Source organism: Parus major, chromosome 1, assembly GCF_001522545.3.
Source record: "Parus major isolate Abel chromosome 1, Parus_major1.1, whole genome shotgun sequence".
Lineage (NCBI taxonomy): Eukaryota > Metazoa > Chordata > Aves > Passeriformes > Paridae > Parus > Parus major.
Window position 1 is genome coordinate 88882029 of NC_031768.1, and position 19470 is coordinate 88901498.

Here is a 19470-nt window from a genome sequence, read left to right on the forward strand (position 1 = left end):
CCGCCGCCGCTCTGTCGCTCCCTTCCGCAAGTGGGCAGGGGAGAGAGAATGAAACGAAAAGTTCACGGGTTGAGTCAGAGGCTGGGGGAGATCACAAAGCGATTACCCTCACCAGCAAAGCAGGCTGAACTTGGGGATAGTAATTGAATTTACTACGAACAAAATCAGAGCAGGATTATGGGAAGTAAAATCTTAAAAACACCTTTGCCCCTCCAACCCTCCCGCCCCGCAGCGGCGCAGGGAGAGAGGGAAATTGAGATTACGATCGGTTCATCACGAATTGTTTCTGCTCAGGGAGAGAGAGGGGTCCTTCCCCTGCTCCATCAGGTCCCTCCCATGCACTTCTCCAATGTGAACCTTTACCAGTTCTTCAGAGCTGCTCCAACATGACCCACTCTTCCACGGGCTGCAGCCCTTCGGGATAAGCCTGCTCCAGGTCACAAGTCCTAGCAGGGAACCTGCTCCAGTGTGGGCTCCTCTCTCCACGGGTCTGCAGGTCCCTGGCAGGAGCCTGCTCCAGGACAGGCTTCCCACGGAGTCAAAGCCTTTTTTCAGGCATCCACCTGTCCCAGCATGGGGCCCCTCCATGGGTTACAAGTGGATCTCTGCATCCCTGTGGACCTCCATAGGCTGCAGGTGGGATGCTCTGCTTCACCGTGGTCTTCTTGATGACTGCAGGGGAATTCTCAGCTCTGATGCCTGGAGCACCTTCTCCCCCTCCATCTCCACTGACCTTGGTGTCTGGAAAGTTGTTCTCACTTATTCTCACTCATTTATTCTTTGGCTGCAATTACATCTGTGCAATATTTTTTTTTTTTTCCTTCTTAAATATGTTATCACAGAGGCATTGCCACCTTTTCTCATGGGCTCGGCCTTGACCAGCGGTGCATCCATCTCAGAGCCAGCTGGCAGTGGCTCTGCCAGACATATGAGAAACTTCTGGCAGCTTCTCACAGAAGCCACCCCTGTAGTCCCCCCGCTACCAAAACCTGGTTGTGCAAACCTGATACAGCTCTGCAGGCTGGGAGTAAAGTGGCTGGGGTGTCAGACAAACTGCAAGCCACTGATTGTGTGACAGGAGGGTGAGCTCGGTCCCTCTGGGACATAGCCCACAGCCACAGGACCTTGGGAAGCGCTGGAGACCTGGCAGGGTGCAGGGAGGTGGCAGGGATGGAGGGAGGCCTGGACCTGGAGTTCTGGTGAAAGCTGGGAAGTGGATGTGCATTGATGCGCTTGACACTGGTGTGAATGTCAAACGTGCAGTGGGCTGTGAGATGTCCCTCCCTGAACTTGGGAGGAGTCAAATGTGAAGCTTCACAGGGATTTTTCTGACATTTATGTGGTTCTAGAGAAATGGGGCTGGGTTTTGCCTTTTTTTTTTTTGTTTTGTTTTTTTGAAGGCTGAAGCTCCATGAAGATTGAAGGATGTGCCTCATCCACTCACATAACAGCAAGTGCTAAACCTGAAACAGCTCATTAAAAACATTTCCTCCTTTGCAGAATGTGTGCCAGAATTTTCCCTTTAGGGGCTAATTTTGTATTGCCCTCATTCAGGGCAAGGAAATGAACGAGACAAATATTTTCCTCTATCCCTGGAGATAGCTGCAATCTAATAACAGGTTATTCTGCTATTTCCTTCCCTCCTGGGACTTGCAGCTGGAAAGTCACAGCTGTTCCAAGCCGAAGTGTGGAGAACTGCCCTCCTTTTCTCCTGTGCACGTGCTGTCCTTGGCTTCCACACACACAGCAGATAAGCAGCTCCATTGTAGGAACAGTCTGTGGAGGTGCTTGGATTTCTCCGCAGCAGTTCAGCCAGTCCATGGAGTGAATTGTACCCATTTTGTACTGAAATGGGCAAATTCTTTCAAAACAATGCTTAGTAGCTTGATTTAATGTTTTTTACTGGAGTACAGAGACAATTCCAGAAAGCAAGGGGAAGGCTTAATGGGCAACAAATGAAGGGGAGTTCTTTGTCATTTAGCCACTCATTCCTAGCTGTACTTTTGTTTTTCAAACATGCTAAGAGGATATATTAAATGAAGCAGGGCTTACACAGAATGTCATGTTGGTTCTGCTTATATTTGCACTGTCTGTAGAGCTGGCTCACTGGTGCATACATGAACACGTGTGTTTTAAAGGAAAAACTACGGGATGGTCATACAGAGTCTAAAAATGCTGATCGTGGCTGAAAAATGCCTTTTGTTAAAATTAAGGCAGTTAAGATGCGAGGAGTCTTTTTCTTACAAGTACATGGTTAATTTTTACGTGGAAAGTACAGCTGAAGGGCGAAGCACTCCTGCGTCAGGAACTTTTAAGATTTCAGTACAGCTCCCCTGACTCCTTTCCCGTGTGTTTTCTAGCAGCTTTGGCCATTCGATGCACCATCCGTCGCTTTTCTTCAACTCGTCCGTCTGGGTTTTTAAGGAATGCTGCCGACGCCGGTCCTCGCGCGGCGGAGGGCGGGCGGGGCTCGGCGCGGCTCCGGGCCGCCTCCCGCTCGCCGCTCTCTTTCCTGCTGCCGCTGCCAGGAAGTTGGAGACGGGGTAGTCACTCTCCGCGCTGCTCCGGCCGGCGCTGGGTAGGGCTGGGGCGGCTTCCTCTGGACGTGGGAGACCCTGCCACGGGGATGTAGCGGGCCGCGGAGCCATGCGCGGCCCGGCGCTGCCCCGCAGCTCGCTGGGGACGGTAAGTCACGGCGGGGACTTCGCCGCTCCCGACGGAGCGGGGCCGTGCGCCGGCGGGACCCCGCCTCGCCCGGCGACAGCTCCGGTGCCGCGGGTCTGCAGCCCGCCGCGGGTCCGCAGAGCGGTGTCCGCCGTCGAGTTTTCGGGCCCGGGCTCTCTTCGACCCTCCCGGCCGCCGGCGCGTTCCCCATCGCCGCCGGTCTGCGGACAGCCCGCTTTCTGCTCGCCCTCTCCGGGGGGCTGGGGCTCCCCTCTCGGCAGCGCCATGCCGGGGCGGGCAGCGGCGGGGGAGGGCTCGGGGACTCTGCGGGAGCGCGAGGCGGGCGGTCGTCGTCGCAGGGGAGGCTGGTGCCGGCGCCGGAGCGGCAGGAGCGGCGGTAGCGGGTCGGGCAGCCGAGCCGCGCCATCCGCCGGGTGCCCGCGGGGCAGCCGGGCAGCGGCACCGCCGCGCTCGCCGCCTCCCTCCCTCCGCTCCCCGCCCGCCGCTGCCCGCCCGGTTCTCTGGCGCCGTTTCCGGGATTTATCCCTGACTCTGGGAAAAGGCGTCTGGGCTTACAGGAACGCCGGTGGATTCCCTGGAGCCCGCGGCGCGGCCGTTAACGCGTGGGGCGGTCCGGGCGCCGGGGCTGGCCGGGGCACCGAGCCGCCCGGACCGGGATCGGAACCGCCCGGGCCGGGATCGGAGCCGCCCGGACCTGGATAGCAGCCTCCCGGACCGCGATCGGAGCCGCTCCGCTCCCACCGCCGCTGTGCGCGGGCCGGGGACGAGCCGCCCCCGCTTTGCTGTGCAGCCAGCCGCACACAAATGCCACTCTGCGGGCGTTTAAACAAACATTAGTGGGTTGTAGCTACGTCCCAAACCACGGGATTTGTATAAAAGCAAGTTCAGCTTTGCCGGTAGATTTTCTTAAGCCTACTCGGGCTTCGTGGGGCAAGACTTTTAAGCTTCCCGTAGTGATTTTGCTGGCGAAAAAGTTAAAAAAGAAATCGGAAAGTTTTATGAATAATGTGATTGCCAGACCTGAATGGCTGTCCAGTATTAGAAGATGTGTGGTAAAGCTGGGACAGTGGAGTGGTGTAACTCAGCATCGTGACATGGCTATAAATTCTGCTCTAGAGGTTACAAAGTCAAACTATTTATCCTTAAATACCCGAGCATCCTGGTAATGCATACTTGCACTTGGCTGCTCTGGACTTGTAATCTTGGGTTAGTTGTTAATTTGCGGTCAGAAAGTTGCAACATGTGCAAAGTTGCCTTCCAGAAGGGTTTGGATTTGGTTTGGGGTTGTTTTTTTTTTTTCTTTTTCCCCTTGAAAGGTCTGGAAACCTGGTAATAGACCTAAAGGTAGCAGTTGCAGGACAACACAAAACTGAGAGAAAGAATACCTCGACTCTAGCTGTGGATCAATTTCCCTCTTGGGACCTAGGTAGGAGACATAAACTGTTGATTTACAAATAGATTTCAAAGCAGTTAGCAAACTTGAAATGTGTTAAGAATAGAGGTGCACACATTTTGGTGGAAATCAGATACTGTATGTGATATTATTCATTCAGTTGGCAAAAAAACCCAAACCTATTGGATTCCCCAAGTTCATGATATTGTCTTCAGTTAAATAACATACTGGAGGAAGTGTCCTTCAGTGGGATTTCTTTTGGAATATGTTTTCACCTTCCTATTTGCATGTCATTTCAAGCTGTCAATAACCCTCTACTGCCTAAAGATGTTTATCTTTTCAGTAAAATCATATTCTTTTTTTTTCTTTCCCAGAATTACAGGTCTCACTCTGTTGCATGCCCTTCCATCTGTCAGTTACTTTATATACCATTCTGTTTGCTCTCATTGTCTTTCTTGGCCCCCTTATGCCTCCCTTCTACTCATCTGATTCTTGTATATTTCCTGCGATTCTTCAAAATTTCCTGTAGCCTGTTTCCATGCATTCACTCTTTTTGCCTGTCCTTAAACTCATTTTCAAGTTCTTTCATATTTTTCCCATGCACTCCTACCTTTTACAGTGGAAAAACTGGCATCTGTCTTCAATGAGGCGAGGGTGTTTTCTGTCTCATTAAAAGGAAATATATATATATAATGGAAGTTTAATTTATTAAAGAAAATTCAGTTTTATGAAGAACAAAGACAAAATAACCATAAGGGTACTTCTGGCACTGATTTCTTTTCAAAGTAAAGGGGAAAAGCTGCCATTTTGAAGTTAGAAGCTATGTTTTGTAAAAATTGAAAACCAGGCCACCAAGTGCATTTTAAGAAAGAAGTGTTGCGCCACCAGCCTGTTTCCAGTAGTGACCAGCCACAGGTGTCTGCCAAGGATTTTGGAGCAGGGCGAATGCAGAGCAATAAAAAATACTTTCCTGGCTTCCAGTGGGCTAGGACTGTAGGAATTTCCGAGTTGATATGGCGCCTTCGTATTTTGGATCCCTGTCTGTGGGTTTTTTCGTTCTTCTGGTGGGTGTGGCGAGCAGTTTTGGAGCCAGGACAGGTTTCTGGCAGAGCCAGAACTGCCGCTGGGAGTCCCACACCTCAGCTACATGTTGGCTGTAAAAGTACCTCCCTCTGTTAGTTTCGAACCTCTCTGCCTCTTGTCCTATGTGATGCCTTCTAGTCCTTGGAGGAGACAGAGAACACTCATCCCAGTTCACCTTCTCTTTGGTATTCATGACTTTGAGCCTGGTACAGTATCCTTGTCTCGTGTTTCTGTTTTATAGACTGGTATATCTTATCATTCTCTTAGTGGCAGTCATTCTGTAGCAATGATGGTCGTTTTTACTTTTCTTTGTATTTTATCTGGGTTAATTTATATTCTTACGATGGGGGACCAGAACTACAGTCCAGATTCAATTCTTAATATATTGTCATAGCAACACTCTTGCTTTTGTTCTCGAATCCTTTCCTTATAATTCATAGCATTTGATCGCATTTCTGATTATTTTCTCCAATCAGATTAACTGAACTTTTACTGCTTATTAATCTAATTTTAATTTATATTTTTAGGACTAACTACTTATAGCCAAATGAAATGTTTATATTAGGGTCTGTGTTAAATACACTTGTGTGGCAATTTTTGTTCTCACAAGTAACCAGTACTGTCAGTTTGGATGCCTTTCCCTTTTCATTAACATTTTCAATGTTGTCATTTTGCTCTTTCTTACCCGTTTTCTTTAGTCATCAGAAAGAGGTTTTGTTTGTATTTGGGGCAGATGCCTTGTGTTGTCTTCCATAATCCCTGGATAGCAGAGTGCTTCCTTTGTTAACACATCTCTTTGTGTTATGCTCTGAGGAACCTGACAGTGGAAAGCACATCTCAAAGCAGTGTCACTACATTTCTCTATTGAACCAAACAGGAATATATCTGTTCCAATGAGTAGGACTCGGCATTTGACAATTACCTGACTTAAAAATTCACCCAGTGAGTCACTGACAAGGGGCATGAGCAGGTCTGTGGCACACTGTGGCAGGGGCTGAGGGCTCATGCCCAGCTGAAAATCATTTCAGGATGGAAAAGTAAGGACCCCACTGAGCCTTCCCATGTCTCCTGCTCCTGATGTGAGGCTGTACAGCAGCACAGAGTGGAGCTCAGCCCTAAACACAGGTAGGCAAAGTGCTGGGGTGATGAGGGTAGGTCAGCATGGCACTCTGACAGTGTTCATCAGTGTCCTCGAAGGGAAAACTTCCAAACAAATTTCCTTATGGTTCTTATCACCTACTGACTTCTCCTTTAGTTTCTTAATCTCTACTAATATGAAATAAAGCCTTCTGACTTTATATACTTTATGATATTTTATGATGTTTTATGATGTGAAGTCCAAAATCTTTATAGATAATCACAGTGTTCTCTTGGTTTTTAAGTTAAGATTTGTAAGGCCTTTCTTAAGTGTATCAAAGTTATTTCCAATCTCCTGATTTTAGACTGAAATACAGCATCCTTTCATCTTCATTAAATGAGGATTATTTATAATAGTACTTCTTGTAGCCTTTTTTTGTCCTTTCCAGATTTTAATGAGCAATGACAAAAGCTTCCTGTAAATGTTGCTTTAATGCACATTTCTCAGTGTGTAAAACAGAAGTTCTGGTTTCTCTTTCATCTTTGTATTGCAAACTAAAACAAATGCAAACCTCAGAGAGCTTTTGGAAATGGGTGAACCAGACAAAGAACATAAGGGTCAGTCCTGCACCCCGATTTCTTTGGTAGCTCATTAGTCAGAGAAAGGACTGGTTTTTGTCCAAGCTTCCAAGCTGACTAATTTTTTATGACTCATTAAAAAGGTTAGCAGATGATTAATATGTAGAATACTTGTGCATGGGGCATGTATCATGCTGGATTCTTAAGCCAATGTAACCTGCTGTTACAAAATATTTTGAAACACTCTAATGATTCATAATGCCTCTTATTTGCAGGTAGTTAATTAGTTTAAAAGTGGAATTTGCAAAATGAAAGTATTTATTGAGAGAAGTGGTTAAGTTATTACAAAGGAATCTTCGTGCAACTTGGTCCCTGAGGATTAAGGATGGCAAACTAAATATAGTTATATGAATAAAATACTTATTTCATTGATGATGATAATGCTGAGACTAAAAGACTTAATTAATAATTGTTTACAACACAATATAGGTAGTTATAACTACTATGGTGTACTATTTTTTCAAGGAGTATTGAAGCAAGAGTATTAAAGATAGCAAAATGACCTGTGTGTCACTGTACCTGCTCCCTCCACCCTTCTCCCTGCGGGCGAGGAGGCTGGCAGGTCACAGCAGGGCTGCAGCCATTCATGCTGAGTAATTTGGTATTTCCCAGACTTGTGTGGTGATAATATGGGACAGCCCTGACGTGCTGCACTTCCCTGTGCATTCCCTCTGTTTCAGGTACTGTGCTTTGTGTCTCCTTATCCTGAGAACACTGCTCTTAAATGTCCCTTATTTCCACCCTCTCACCCATCTTTCTGGCATCTTGCTCTGTTCTTCACTTTTATCTTTGCCCTTCCTCTCTTCCTTTGCCTTACTCGGGGGATATCACCTCAACTTGCAGTTCTCTGTGCATGGCCTGGTGAGGCAGAAGCAGGAACAAGGGTGTAAACTGTAGTGGTGGCAGTGATTCAAGAATATTTGGGTGTGAAAATTGTGGAAAGGCTCCTAACTCCTGTCTCAGCTGTCAAAACTTTGCATAGAAGAGCTTTTGGGCTTGTCCTGTGCCTTCTTTTCATTGTGAGTGAAGTGCTGGGCAGTAAGTGCTGGTGTGACGCATGGGAAGGAACTAGAGTTACCTTATGTGTGAGGAGAATGTGCAGGGAACACAGCTGTCCCCCAGAGAGGTAGAACGTTTTACAGAAGCAGCATTCTGCCGTATTTTGGTTATTCCTGCAGCAGCTTCAGAAGTAAACCCTAGAGTTTTTGCTGACTCTATTTTCCTGGGTAGTCCCTACTCACTGAAATGAGTGGGTTGTAATGAATCAGAGGTGTGCAACTCATGTGGTTTGAATAATCACTTGGCTTAGGTAGTACACATTGTCTCTGTGAAGTTCCTTAGTGGGTACTGGTTTTTTTATGCTGGCGAGTGGAGTGTGCTGTACACCTAACAATGGAAATTCAACTTATTTCACTCACAGAAGACCTCTAAACTTTGCCTCGGCAAACTCTTATCAATGGCTTGAGGCTTCAGTGCTTGGTAAATGGAGCTAAATTTGGCTGGCAACTGATTCAACAGAACAGAACTCAACAGAATGACTAGGCTGGAAGAGACTTCCAAGATCAAGTCCAACCCATGCCCTAACACCACAACTAGACTATGGCACTGAGTGCCACATCCAGTCTTGTTTTAAACCTCCCTGGGCAGACCATTCCAGTAGTTTATTATTCTTTCAGTGTAAAACTTTTTCCTAATATCCAACCTATATTTCCCTTGGCGCAGCTTAAGATTACCAGCAGTGATTCTGAACCAGCAATGTTCCTCAGGGCTCAATTCTAGGGCCAGTTCTGTTCAATGTGTTTATTCTACATAAATTGTGTATTGAGCAGTGATTATTGGAATGAAATTGAACAAACAAGTCCAAATGCTGGATCCTGAATCTGGGGACAGAATTACCGCCAGGCACGAGTGCAAACTGGGAGAGGAGTCTGGGGAGCGCCCTGCAGGGAGGGCCCTGGGGGTGCAGGTGGCAGCAGCTCAGTGAGAGTCAGCAGGGTGTGCCTGGGCAGCCCAGAGGGCAGAAACCGTGTCCTGGGGGCATCAAACAGGCAGCACAGCCGGGTAGAAGGGGGGATCACCCTGCTGTGCTCAGCCCTGGTGCGGCCTCACCCGGAGTGCTGGCAGCACATCCAAGCCTCACATTTTGAGGATCTGAAGGTTCTTGAATGTGTTCAGATGAGGGGAACTGCTAAAGAATTTTTTTAAATCAGGCTCTCATCTCCATCAGACAGATTTATTGGTACAAATCAACTGTGTTACATGGTAGCTTAAGCCAGGTGCCTCAAAAGAGGGACCCCAACAAAGAAATCCCAGGGCAATTACACCCTTATGATCTAAACTCCCTATCCCTCAAGTGACGGTCAGGATCAAAAGCATTATTATATGGGGTCTTCTCACTCTTCATTGGGTCACTCTTTCACTACCAAGTGGTTTGCCTTCATATCCTCTTAGACTGGTTTTGCTGAGGATTTTGATCAGTTCTGTCGTCCATGTTGTATCATGGTTGTTACAGGTCATATACCACGAGTTATGTGCCTTCCAGCTGAAACAGAGCAGACTCTTCTAATTTCATGTATTACCTGAATTTGATGAAGATGTTAATGGGTATAAATCAGTTGCTGAATGGCCTGGGAAGCTGCTGAAGAAGGTGGTGGTTGGTTGGTTTTTTTTCATCATGTGAATGATTTTGCTGGATGGCCGAGTCACTTGTGGCCTGTGACTCTGCTCCTCAGATTGTGGTCCCTAAGGTATTAACTCTGCTTTGATGACACTTAAAGACATGCTTTCACTTCATCTGAAAAATTAGAAGCACTTCTGTTTTCTTTTGACTTTGAAGGTGTATCTGACCAATTTTCTCTGTATTTTTGGCTTTTTCTTTGATGCTTTCATTTTCTTTCTATTGCGGACTTGTGTGACTTATGGGCTGACTGTTTATAGTCTCATATTGGGGATTAATCACTAGCTACAGAATCAGGATGTTTTTACGGTTACTGTGTGTGAGAACATCAGTGTGAAGGATCTTTTATCCATTTTCTTGCAAGCAATAAATCTTGTAATGTCAGCTGCTGAAACAATTTTTAGTTTCACTGAGGAGTTGTTGGAGAGCTTACAATTATTCTGTGGTCAACTAATTAAGTCTGAAATTATAACTATTTAAATATGTGGTTCTCCTTTTTCCCAATGACCATTTTAGCATCTGGTCTATTGAATATGTCAGAGCTCTCTGAAAAATGATATTTTAGCTTTGTCAGAGTTGCAAACACCATCCTTCTTGAGATTTTAAGTTGCTTTTATATATGTCCTTTTTTCCCCCCAAGGCTTTAATTCTGAAAGAGAAACAGGACAATGTAGGGCTGTCATAGCCATTTCATTCTATCTATCTTTTGTTAAGCTTGCTACCACAAGGTTGGTATCAGCACTGTGGTTTACCCTTTTTGGTTTAGTTTGCTTTTGCCATATCTCTCTTAGCTGAAATAGCAAAGGAAAAAAAAAAAAAAGGGAACTCTGAAGCTGTGCCTGTACTGCTGGGCATCTTCAAAAAAACACTTTCAAAAAAATGAGCTAGGAAAGCATTACAATTAGAGGGAAGGTAGCAGAGTAAAACTTTGTGTGAGATTATAATGGTAAGTGGTGTTAATTTGAAAAAAACTTAGTTGATTTTCATCATTCACATGATGCATGGAGTTCATTGGTGCATCTGTAACAGAAGCATCAACACATGGATGGTCCAGATGGTGTGGCCAGGATCACTTGTGGGCCAAGAGGATGACAAGGGAAGCAGGTTGTTGTCTTCATCATGCTGCTGAGCTTCTTCATGGTACTGTCAAGTAGTTTTTGGACAAATCTTTCATACTCTTCAGGAGTCATCGGTGGCTATGGGATGGGTCTTTGCTGTAGAAACTTGCTGACTTCAGGTTTCATAAATCTTTTTATGTGGTTTTGTTTTGTTAGGGCTTTTTTTAAACTTTTTGTTGTATGTTTTTTCTTTATCTGAATATTTGAAATGCATGCTCAAGGTCTGTTTTTCTATTGGGCCAACAGGAGGAGAAATTGTGTTTGTGGTATTCTGCAATCTTGTTACCATCCTTCTGGTACAGGATCTTTTGCTGATGAGTCATTTATGCTGTGTTATTACCAGAGTGGAGACCTTTTGGCCATTACATAAACAGTATATTTCTCAATTTCATTGCTGGGAATAGTGTCCTGAAAACAGTGTCCAGGGAATGGCATCCTTCGTTATTGGTACAGGCTGTGCTTTTAACCCTTGGTTCACATGCCTGGGGGTGTACAAAGTCACACTCTCTTACAGTCATCATATGGCAGTCATGTCAATCTTAGTATTTCTGTTAAGATTGGCATGACAACTTTCAAGTGGAAAAATAGAAATAAAATTTTAACAGAGTTAAAAAAAGAAGAAACTATGCATTTTTGTGTTGAACTCTATGGGCTGATTGTTAACAGCTGCAGTTTAAGAGGAAGAACATGCATTTGACGCAGGGAGAAGTCAAAAACCTAACTTTCCCATCTTTCTTAGTTTGGCTTGCTCAGGAGGCATTTTGGAAGATTTCCTGTATGTGGTTTGCAGGCAATGAGATCCTCCTTTTCCATCTTATTCCAAACTTCCCATCTTGTGTATTTATTCAGTGGAACTGCAAGTATTGGGTACATTCTTCTCAGTGGAACTTACTGTCTTCCTTAATAAAAACATTTCTTTGCTCTTGTGTAACTTTTATGCAAGCTAAAGCATTTCCAAGGCATTCCATGTATAAACTGCACATCATGAAAAATATTTGTTTTATATACAACCAGTTTTGCCACAGAGGCCATTGAATGGTATTTTAGCATTGGTTTGTTGGGGTTTATTTCATAAATCATCTCCCCACACACATTTGCCGGTGGAGGGTCCCATTACCAGAATTAGCCAGGTAAACTGAACTCAGAATTTAATTCTAAGTGCTGAAGTCAGAGGTGCATTCTGCAGTAAGATACAATGTTTTCTCACCTTGTTTCTCTCCTCTCCCCACTCCCTCTCTGTTTACAGGTTGTTCTAATATTTGTCTGTGTGTTGACAAAAGAATCTGTAGAAATTACTCCAGTGCCATATAGACTGCAAGTCCATCGGGCAGCTTTGGATGGAAGAGGCCCCTCTAACTCTTTGAGGAGAGAAAAAAAACAGATGCACTGTCTCCTGGGACAATACCTACACCCCAGGAAGACCCACTGCTGCATGAGGTGTCATGCAGGTAATACAAAATAAATAGAGTAGTAGTGACATTCACCTTGGAGGCATTTCCCTGTCCTGCACTCTCAAACTGTCTCTTTCTTACAGCTAATCAGCTCTCCCTTTGCTTGGTACCTATCCCTACCCTGATAAATTCATATTCCTTTTATTTATACTTATTCCTTTTCTCCTCTTATGGGCTGTCAGTGTCATTCACTGGTGAGAGGAAGCATACTTGGTCCTTATGCCATCAACTCCAGGGTTTCTTTGAGGAGCCAGTAACTCCTGCCTTCCCATTTGCCTTCCTGTCAGAGCTCTGTTAAGTGATTTTTCTTGCAGGTACCTACAAGGCAAAAGACTGTGATGGGCCTGACCAGGCAACTGTCTGTCTTCCGTGTGCCAATGGCACATTCACAGCTGTTGATAACACCATGTCCAAATGTTTCCGGTGCACACGCTGCCGTACAGGTGAGTTGCTGCCAGATCTGCAGGATCCATCTGAGGAAAATGGTGGTGGATGAGGGCTGGAGGGGATGGCAAGGTGAGCAAGGGAGCTTGGAAAAGTAAGCAATTGAATGGGTAATTATATGGGAACGGACTGAGGACAGCAGGAATAAGGGTTACCAAATTAGTACAGTCTGAGATACAGTTTGCAGGCCTTCCTGGCCTTTTTCTGGGAAAATTAGGGGATAACAATACCTATCATTGTAACAGTGCTGTCAGTTGAAGGTGAAGTAAGAGGTTGAAGTAATCATTTCTCCTTTCTTTCCTCAGAACTCCAGCAGATAGTAGAGACCCCCTGCACCCCACAGCAAGATACTGTATGTGGATGTCAGAAGAATCAGTATCAGATTGATTCCGAGTCTGAATTCTTCCAGTGTAGGAACTGCAGCTCATGTGCCAATGGGATTATTGCCAGCTGTGAGTATGGCATGGATATGGCTCCAGTGCAGATGTACTGTAGTAGGGTAGACTTTCTGATATGCTGCAGTGCCTTGCACTGAAAGGATGGTAGTTTTGGAACAACTCTGGGCTTGGTCTGCTCTTTTTCCCCGGAAAGACTGCTATATTTTCCTGCTTTGGCATCAATCTCCATTTCCTATCATAGCTGCTTTCTTTTGTCCTTGAACAGTTTCTTGGTTTTGGCTGTTGTGAGGAGCTACTTTTTTGCTTAATTTCGGTTCCTCTGTATTGCCTGTCCTGAAGCAAGGTCTTTATGTTGTAGAACAGGTTTCCCCTTGCCTTCTTTGTTTGTCTTTATCCTGATGCTCACTGCATTTCCCCTACCAACTGCTGGAAGCACTTTGAGTCTGATGGATGAAAGTACCCCTGGTGCCAATGCTCAGCAGAACTGCTTGTCAGTCAGTTGCTGAAGAACCACTGTGTTCTGTGTAGTGTTCTAAAGTCAAGAGCTGCTAGTAATGCTGAACTATACCCAGTGCCAGTGGGATTACCTTGGGGTGTCTGGGAGAAGTACTCATGTTAGCTGTCCCAAGGTGCCTCATGTCCAGTCAGGAATCAGTGCTGTCTGTAGTCTTAATTCTTTACATGTCCCTTAAAGTCTTCTTTTCATGTGATGACTGAAAAAGCATGAGTCAGTATTGGATGCAACACTAACTGACTTTATTTCCTTAATCATAAGGCAAATGTGTAACCTCTTTTATGAGGTTGCACAGGAGGATCCAGCTGTGCAGCCAAACGACATCACACATCGGTGCCCATTCACAGGCTGTCTGTTCTTCCAAGTCTGCATGTACATACATTCTTTAGTGGCTGTCTTCCAGCCCAAGGACACACACTCCCCTCTGAACATCTTATTCAGCTGGTCTTGATCTGTACAAAAGATATAATTATTTTAGTCATCATTCTTTAATCATCCAGCAGGCCTGTGCTTCCAGTCCAGCTGCTCCCACCTTGTCTGACCACCCTACCTCTTCTTAAAGCTATCCTCTTTTCTTCGCAAACTATGCTGCTCCTGATTCCTTTCCCATCTCTTACCCTGCCCAGTGTGAGGTTTGCTGTTTCACTGGTGAATGTGTTCCCTCTAGTGCTCAATCATCTTGTCAGAGTTTCCACACTTAAGCCTCTCCTCAAAGGTCATCATTGCACACTATCCTTGAGCTTCCTTCCCTCTTGGCTGATGCAGAACTGTTTTATTCCCGTCCCTCACTTGCCACAAAATGCAAGCTCCTTGTTCTAGTACGTTTTCCCCTCCTCTCATGCAATTTGATGTCCTCCCATCACTGTTCTTGCCTGCTCCTCCCCACACCTGTTTTACTCAGGCTCTCTCCTGTGGCTTGCTTGGAAGCAATAGTTCTTTCATTTCTTACCCCTTCCACTCATGACATCAGAAGAGTGCTTATGTGTCCCATGACTTGAAGTGATTTCTCCCTGCCCTGAACTGACTTCCTCACCAGTCCCAGCTGCTCAGGGTCCACTTCTCCCTCATCTTGGCCTGACTAATGTGGTTTCCCTTCCTGACATGCTTGAACTTGAATGACTTTTACTGCATTTTGCACATTACACTAATTTCAGATGCTCTGTAATTATAGTCCCTTTCCGAGCCTCTACAGAAGTGCTCACCTTCAGAACAGTGGCACTCTTATTTTTACTACTTTTATCCTCCCCCAGCTCTGTTTTTGTATGTAGATCAAATCCTTTATCTCTTCTTCACTAGCAGTTTTCCAGGCTTAAAAAAGGATAATCTCTCATTCATCTTGGAGTGGATCTTTTTCCCTTAGTTTTCTTTTCTGTCCAGATAATGGCAACAGTTTCTGGGTTTTTTTCTTCTACAGGTTCAAAGAACAAAGATACAATTTGCAGGTGTAAGCCTCAATTCTTCCTGTCACGTAATAACATTTGCAAGCCCTGCAACAGGTGAGCTATTTTACTCTGTATGCCCCACCACTGAGTAGGAGAGATAGCAGGAGAGCTCCACAGGGGGAGGAAATTCTTTTCATGACTCTTTCTATCTAGACATAACTTTACAATATTCTAATTGCCTTTGTGGGGCAAGTAGGTCTTCACCTCTGCCACCTCCCGTTTCCTCCATGTAGGCATCAGCCCACTAAGAACCCAAAATCACTAAGTCATACTGCACTGCTCTGCTTTGCAGGCTCATCTTGACTTGTCTCCTAATTGGGATGGTTGCCAAGGGCTAGAGTTTCACTGAATGTGTGCTCACCTCTCTGATTTGTTCTTTCAGCTGCACTGGAGAGGACTGCTTGTGGTGTCCTAGCTCAGTTGTTACCTCACCGACTTCATCTGGGCTGAGTGAGTACTCGGGGGACTGAAGTGCAGTGGAATCTTTTCATTATGGGGTGTTCTATTAATGCCTTTTGTAAAGGGTTCTGTTTTCCACTTTCTCAAACCATTATCCTTTTTCTCCCTACCATTTGCAAATCTTCACTTGCTGTTCTTCCTCTAGCACTTACCTCCTCCTTTCTTAGTCACTCATGTATTTGCTCTCTTCCTTTTGTCCAGATGGAAACGTTGTACTTGGCACCCTTGTTGCAATATTTGGAGTTATCTCCATCCTCTTCATTGCATATAAAGTAGGGAAGCTGGTCCAGAAGAATAGGATAGAGTCGTGTTTCTACTCCTGTGGTGAGTACAGTGGCACATGCAGTGATATTGGTTGGGATAGACGCTGTTTTCTGTGTGGCTTTGTGTGTGTGCATGTGTGAGGGACAAAGTGGGATTCCCTTACTCTGCTCTGCTGCAAGGTCAGAGTAGCACAAGAACTAAATAGCCAATGCTCCTGTTGCAGTTCTGCATCCAGGCCCATAGCTGTGACTGGAAGTGCGCGTGAGCTTATTTCTGGGACATGTATTTTGCTACATAGCATTTTTGCAGGGCAGGATTGTGAATAGCTGCTTTCCTGTTTTCTCTGGGACAAGAGGAAGTGAAAATAATTTCTTCTTTCTTTTTTTTTTTCTTTCTTTGAAGTTTCTTTGCCACAGACAACCGAGGAGCCTGTATCAGAGGTGAGCAAGATGATGGGTATATCTTGCACTTTCAAATATGTTAGCCTAGGATCTGGAGTAATAATTTTCCCCATGGGCTGTTTTCAGGCCTTGTATTTTCAAGTGAGCTATTTAACTCAGAAGTCTTTTCCTGTAGAGGGTGGAGCCAGTAACACTTTACTTCCCCTCTTCTAGAGGATGCTTTTCAAACTCATGGCTTTTTGCTTTTTTTTTTTTTTCCTTTTTTTTTCTTCTTTTTCTGGATGCATTTTGTTCAGTTAGTTGGTCCTTAATCTCCTTTTCTCTCCTCTACCCCAAGCTTGGAGGATTTAATTAATTTTACTTCACTTCAGATCTTGACTCCACAAGCCTCTCAATGCTGCTTCACAGTATTCTCTCAGGTCCAAGGTAACTCTGCAAATAAGAGAGCCCAGGCAGCAGCTGAGGTGGGGTTTCCACAGCCTTACAGAGGAGGCTGATGGGAAAGGTGGAAGGTGGAGCTTCTAGAATGGTAGTGATTTTGGGTGCCAGCCTTACTTGATTTTGTAAAGAAATATTTGTTTCCAGACTACTAATTTATGGTGCCAGAAGAAAGTTAAACTCTTTGGGTTCTGCTGAAAAGAAATGTTTGGTGTCTTCTGCTGAAACAAGGCATGTAGGAAGAATTAAAATCTCAACCTATCTTGGATAAATTTTAGCATATAAAGCTAGTGTTTACTTGCAGGAGACAGGTGTATCGTGCTGCTGTGGGTGATTCTGGACTATATAATGTGTCTTTCAGGTTGAGGAAAAAAGAAATGAAATTTTCACCCTTCTTCCTGAGTCCAAGAAGGAAACAGAATTGCCAGTAAACACAACCCTACCATCTGCACCTCTGCCACAGAGTTCACATGAGTTACCAGACTGTGTCAGAGCTGCCAGGAAGACACAGGTTCCAGACGGTAAGTGAAACTCCTCCATCCTTCTCTCCTTCCCCAGTCAAACAAGAACCTAATTATGCAGATGCAGCTATGAGTGTGCTGGACAGACCTTACCCAGTGTATGTGATCTGGATGTATACCATGCATGGCACAATACAAAGGCAGAAGCATGCCCAGAGCCTGTGAGTCTGTATATGCTAAATATCTGTTCAAGGCCTTTCTGTTGTCCCTTTTCCCTGCCAGCAAAATGGAATGTTGTATGTGTTGACATGCTGTCAGTCTTAACACCTCTGGTGTAGTGACCCAGAATAATTTCAGTAAGTCATTCTTTTCCAAGAACGCACGGCAGCAAGGCCCTAAGCAAATGTGCTTGACTCTGCTCATAACCGTACACAAGAGCATGGAAACATTCCCGTTACATTTTGAGGGATAAGAGCAAATCTGGACATCACACAAGTCTGTGTGATTACTCTGGAGAACTGGAGAAGACTTGAACAAGAGGGTGCAATGCAAGATACCAAGGCAACCTCCAGCCCTGGATTATTCATATTCTCCTTGAGGTCGAAGAATCCTGCATCTCACAGTTTTCCCTCTCTTTTCACAGACCCTGCTATTCTGTACACTGTGGTGGATCACGTGCCGCCGTCTCGCTGGAAGGAGTTTGTGCGGCGCCTGGGCCTGAGTGACTTGGACCTGGAGCGGATTGAGCTGGAGCACCGGCGCTTGCGAGACGCCCAGTATGAAATGCTCAGACTCTGGAAACTGCAGATGGGCCGTGCTGCCACTGTGGAGCACATCACCTGTGTCCTCAACCAGATGGAGCTCAGTGGCTGCAGTGAGGCTGTTCAAGAAGCTTTGCTAAGCCAGAACTCTCCTCAGTCTTGCAGCCTCCACAACCATCTTTAATCTGTTTCTGCTTTAGCTGCCTTTGACTATTAAGAGGGGATCGTAGCTCTCTTTCTTTCCCTGTATCTCCCCATCTTTGTAACACTCGTCAGCTGGTTTTGGTGGAGACAGCAGCAGATTATGCTGGAGGAAGGCTGAGGTTTGCTTCTTAACCACCATGTAGTTCAACACCTTTAAGCCACGGCAGACCTCTGCAACACCTCCTTTCCCAAGGAGGGAAAGCACCTCATAAAGGAAGTGGTGTGTGAACTCTGACCAAGATGCAAATAGGAGCTCTGAGTGACTTGATCATAGATCAGCTTCTATGGACAAGTTGTTGCTGAACAGGTGCTCCACACATCATGTGGTGGGTAAATTTATAGGGTGCTTTGATTAAGCTGACTGCTCAGATGTTAAAGTACTCACTCACTTCTTGCAGATCTATTTTTCTGCGAGATCAACCGGTTGAAGTGGCTCATATTGCAGCCTTTTGATTGCTAAATCTGACTCAGAGGAAGTGGTGGGAGGACGTGCCTATTTCTGGGAGCAGGAGAGGATTGCCCTCTCTCGGTGTCAACCAGTACCATCTAGTACGTATCTCCACAGCAAGACTCCTGGAGATTCAGAACTGGTTCTCTCTCTCCAAGAAACAGGATGTTATCCTTTCCACACCATGCCCCTCAGTTCCCACAGGAGTAAGGATTCCAAGTCAGTGAGTCAGATGAGAGAATTGGTGCTTTTTTTCTCAAGTTTTTTTTTTTCTGTATCTAGAAACCATGTAAGTTAGCATTAACAAAACACCTGCCTGTGTGTTTGTCCAAGTGCTGCAGGGTGGCAAGGAGTGTGTGCATCTGCCTGAGTGAGGTGGTACCTGTGCATGAGCATGTCCTCTGCAAATCTGTGTTTGCACACAGAGGCTTGTGTCTACCTGCTTATCTACATATGGATAATCTGATGAATCTAACTGCAGATGGGACTGTGTACGTGTCTGTAGATATTTTAGTAGCTGTTGAATAACTTTACACTACTTCCTGGACTGTGTTCTGTGATTGCTGCTTGCCTGTGGGAGCCACTGGGTACCATCTCCAGGCTCTCCCCATCACTTTCTCACTGGAATTACCCTGGGTGGGCCAGACGTAGCAAAAATCAATTAGCCTGCACCAGGTGCAGACTGTCCACGTGTTTGTAACATGGATTTTTTCACTCTCTAATCCCTCGACCAGACAGAAAGTTTCTATTGTAAATACACTAAATGTTCTGAATTAAAATGGGTATTTTTACCTCTGTTCTGGTTTGCTTGTATCAGCTTCTTTTCTGTGACTGTGGCTGGGGGCAGAGGAAGTAGAATAACAAAAGTGTCAAGAGTGGGTGGGCTTGGTGGTCTTGTGTATTATTTAAAAAAAAAAAACAACAAGTTTTGTGTACTTTGGTATGTAAAACTTAGCTGACCTCATGTCACAAGAAGCTAGCTGAGGGCAGAAGGCAGGACTGAAATGGAATCCAGTTGCAGGCATTCTCAGATATTCAAGAATATGAATGCAAGCACATTTAGAGTGAATTTTTAAAGAATATATAATGAGTCATTTGGATTTGTGTCTGGCT

At 45.2% G+C, this 19470-nt stretch overlaps 1 protein-coding gene across 3 annotated transcripts; it reads left to right on the forward strand.

The window, feature by feature from the left end:
- The first annotated feature begins 2482 nt into the window (after positions 1–2482).
- Positions 2483–19156, forward strand: TNFRSF1A (TNF receptor superfamily member 1A). 3 transcript variants are annotated; one of them, XM_015637589.3, is made up of 10 exons: positions 2483–2685; positions 11919–12120; positions 12438–12566; positions 12873–13019; positions 14894–14975; positions 15304–15371; positions 15582–15704; positions 16047–16084; positions 16845–17004; positions 17588–19156. In XM_015637589.3, exons 1-10 carry the CDS (start codon positions 2647–2649, stop codon positions 17887–17889), a joined length of 1290 nt encoding a protein of 429 aa, XP_015493075.1. In that variant the 5' UTR covers positions 2483–2646; the 3' UTR covers positions 17890–19156. The 3 variants fall into 3 exon arrangements, with proteins under 3 accessions (XP_015493075.1, XP_033373157.1, XP_033373154.1); XM_033517266.1 differs by lacking the exon at positions 2483–2685 and adding an exon at positions 3555–4111; XM_033517263.1 differs by lacking the exon at positions 2483–2685 and having other exon boundaries at positions 8546–12120.
- Positions 19157–19470: the final 314 nt, after the last annotated feature.

Excerpts from the sequence above, each read along its gene's own strand:
- TNFRSF1A (XM_033517263.1), top strand. The coding sequence starts at position 11,868 with ATGTTTTCTCACCTTGTTTCTCTCCTCTCCCCACTCCCTCTCTGTTTA. Across the intron at positions 15,372-15,581 it reads ACCGACTTCATCTGGGCTGA|ATGGAAACGTTGTACTTGGC; the intron begins GTGAGTACTCGG and ends CCTTTTGTCCAG. Across the intron at positions 15,705-16,046 it reads GTCGTGTTTCTACTCCTGTG|TTTCTTTGCCACAGACAACC; the intron begins GTGAGTACAGTG and ends CTTTCTTTGAAG.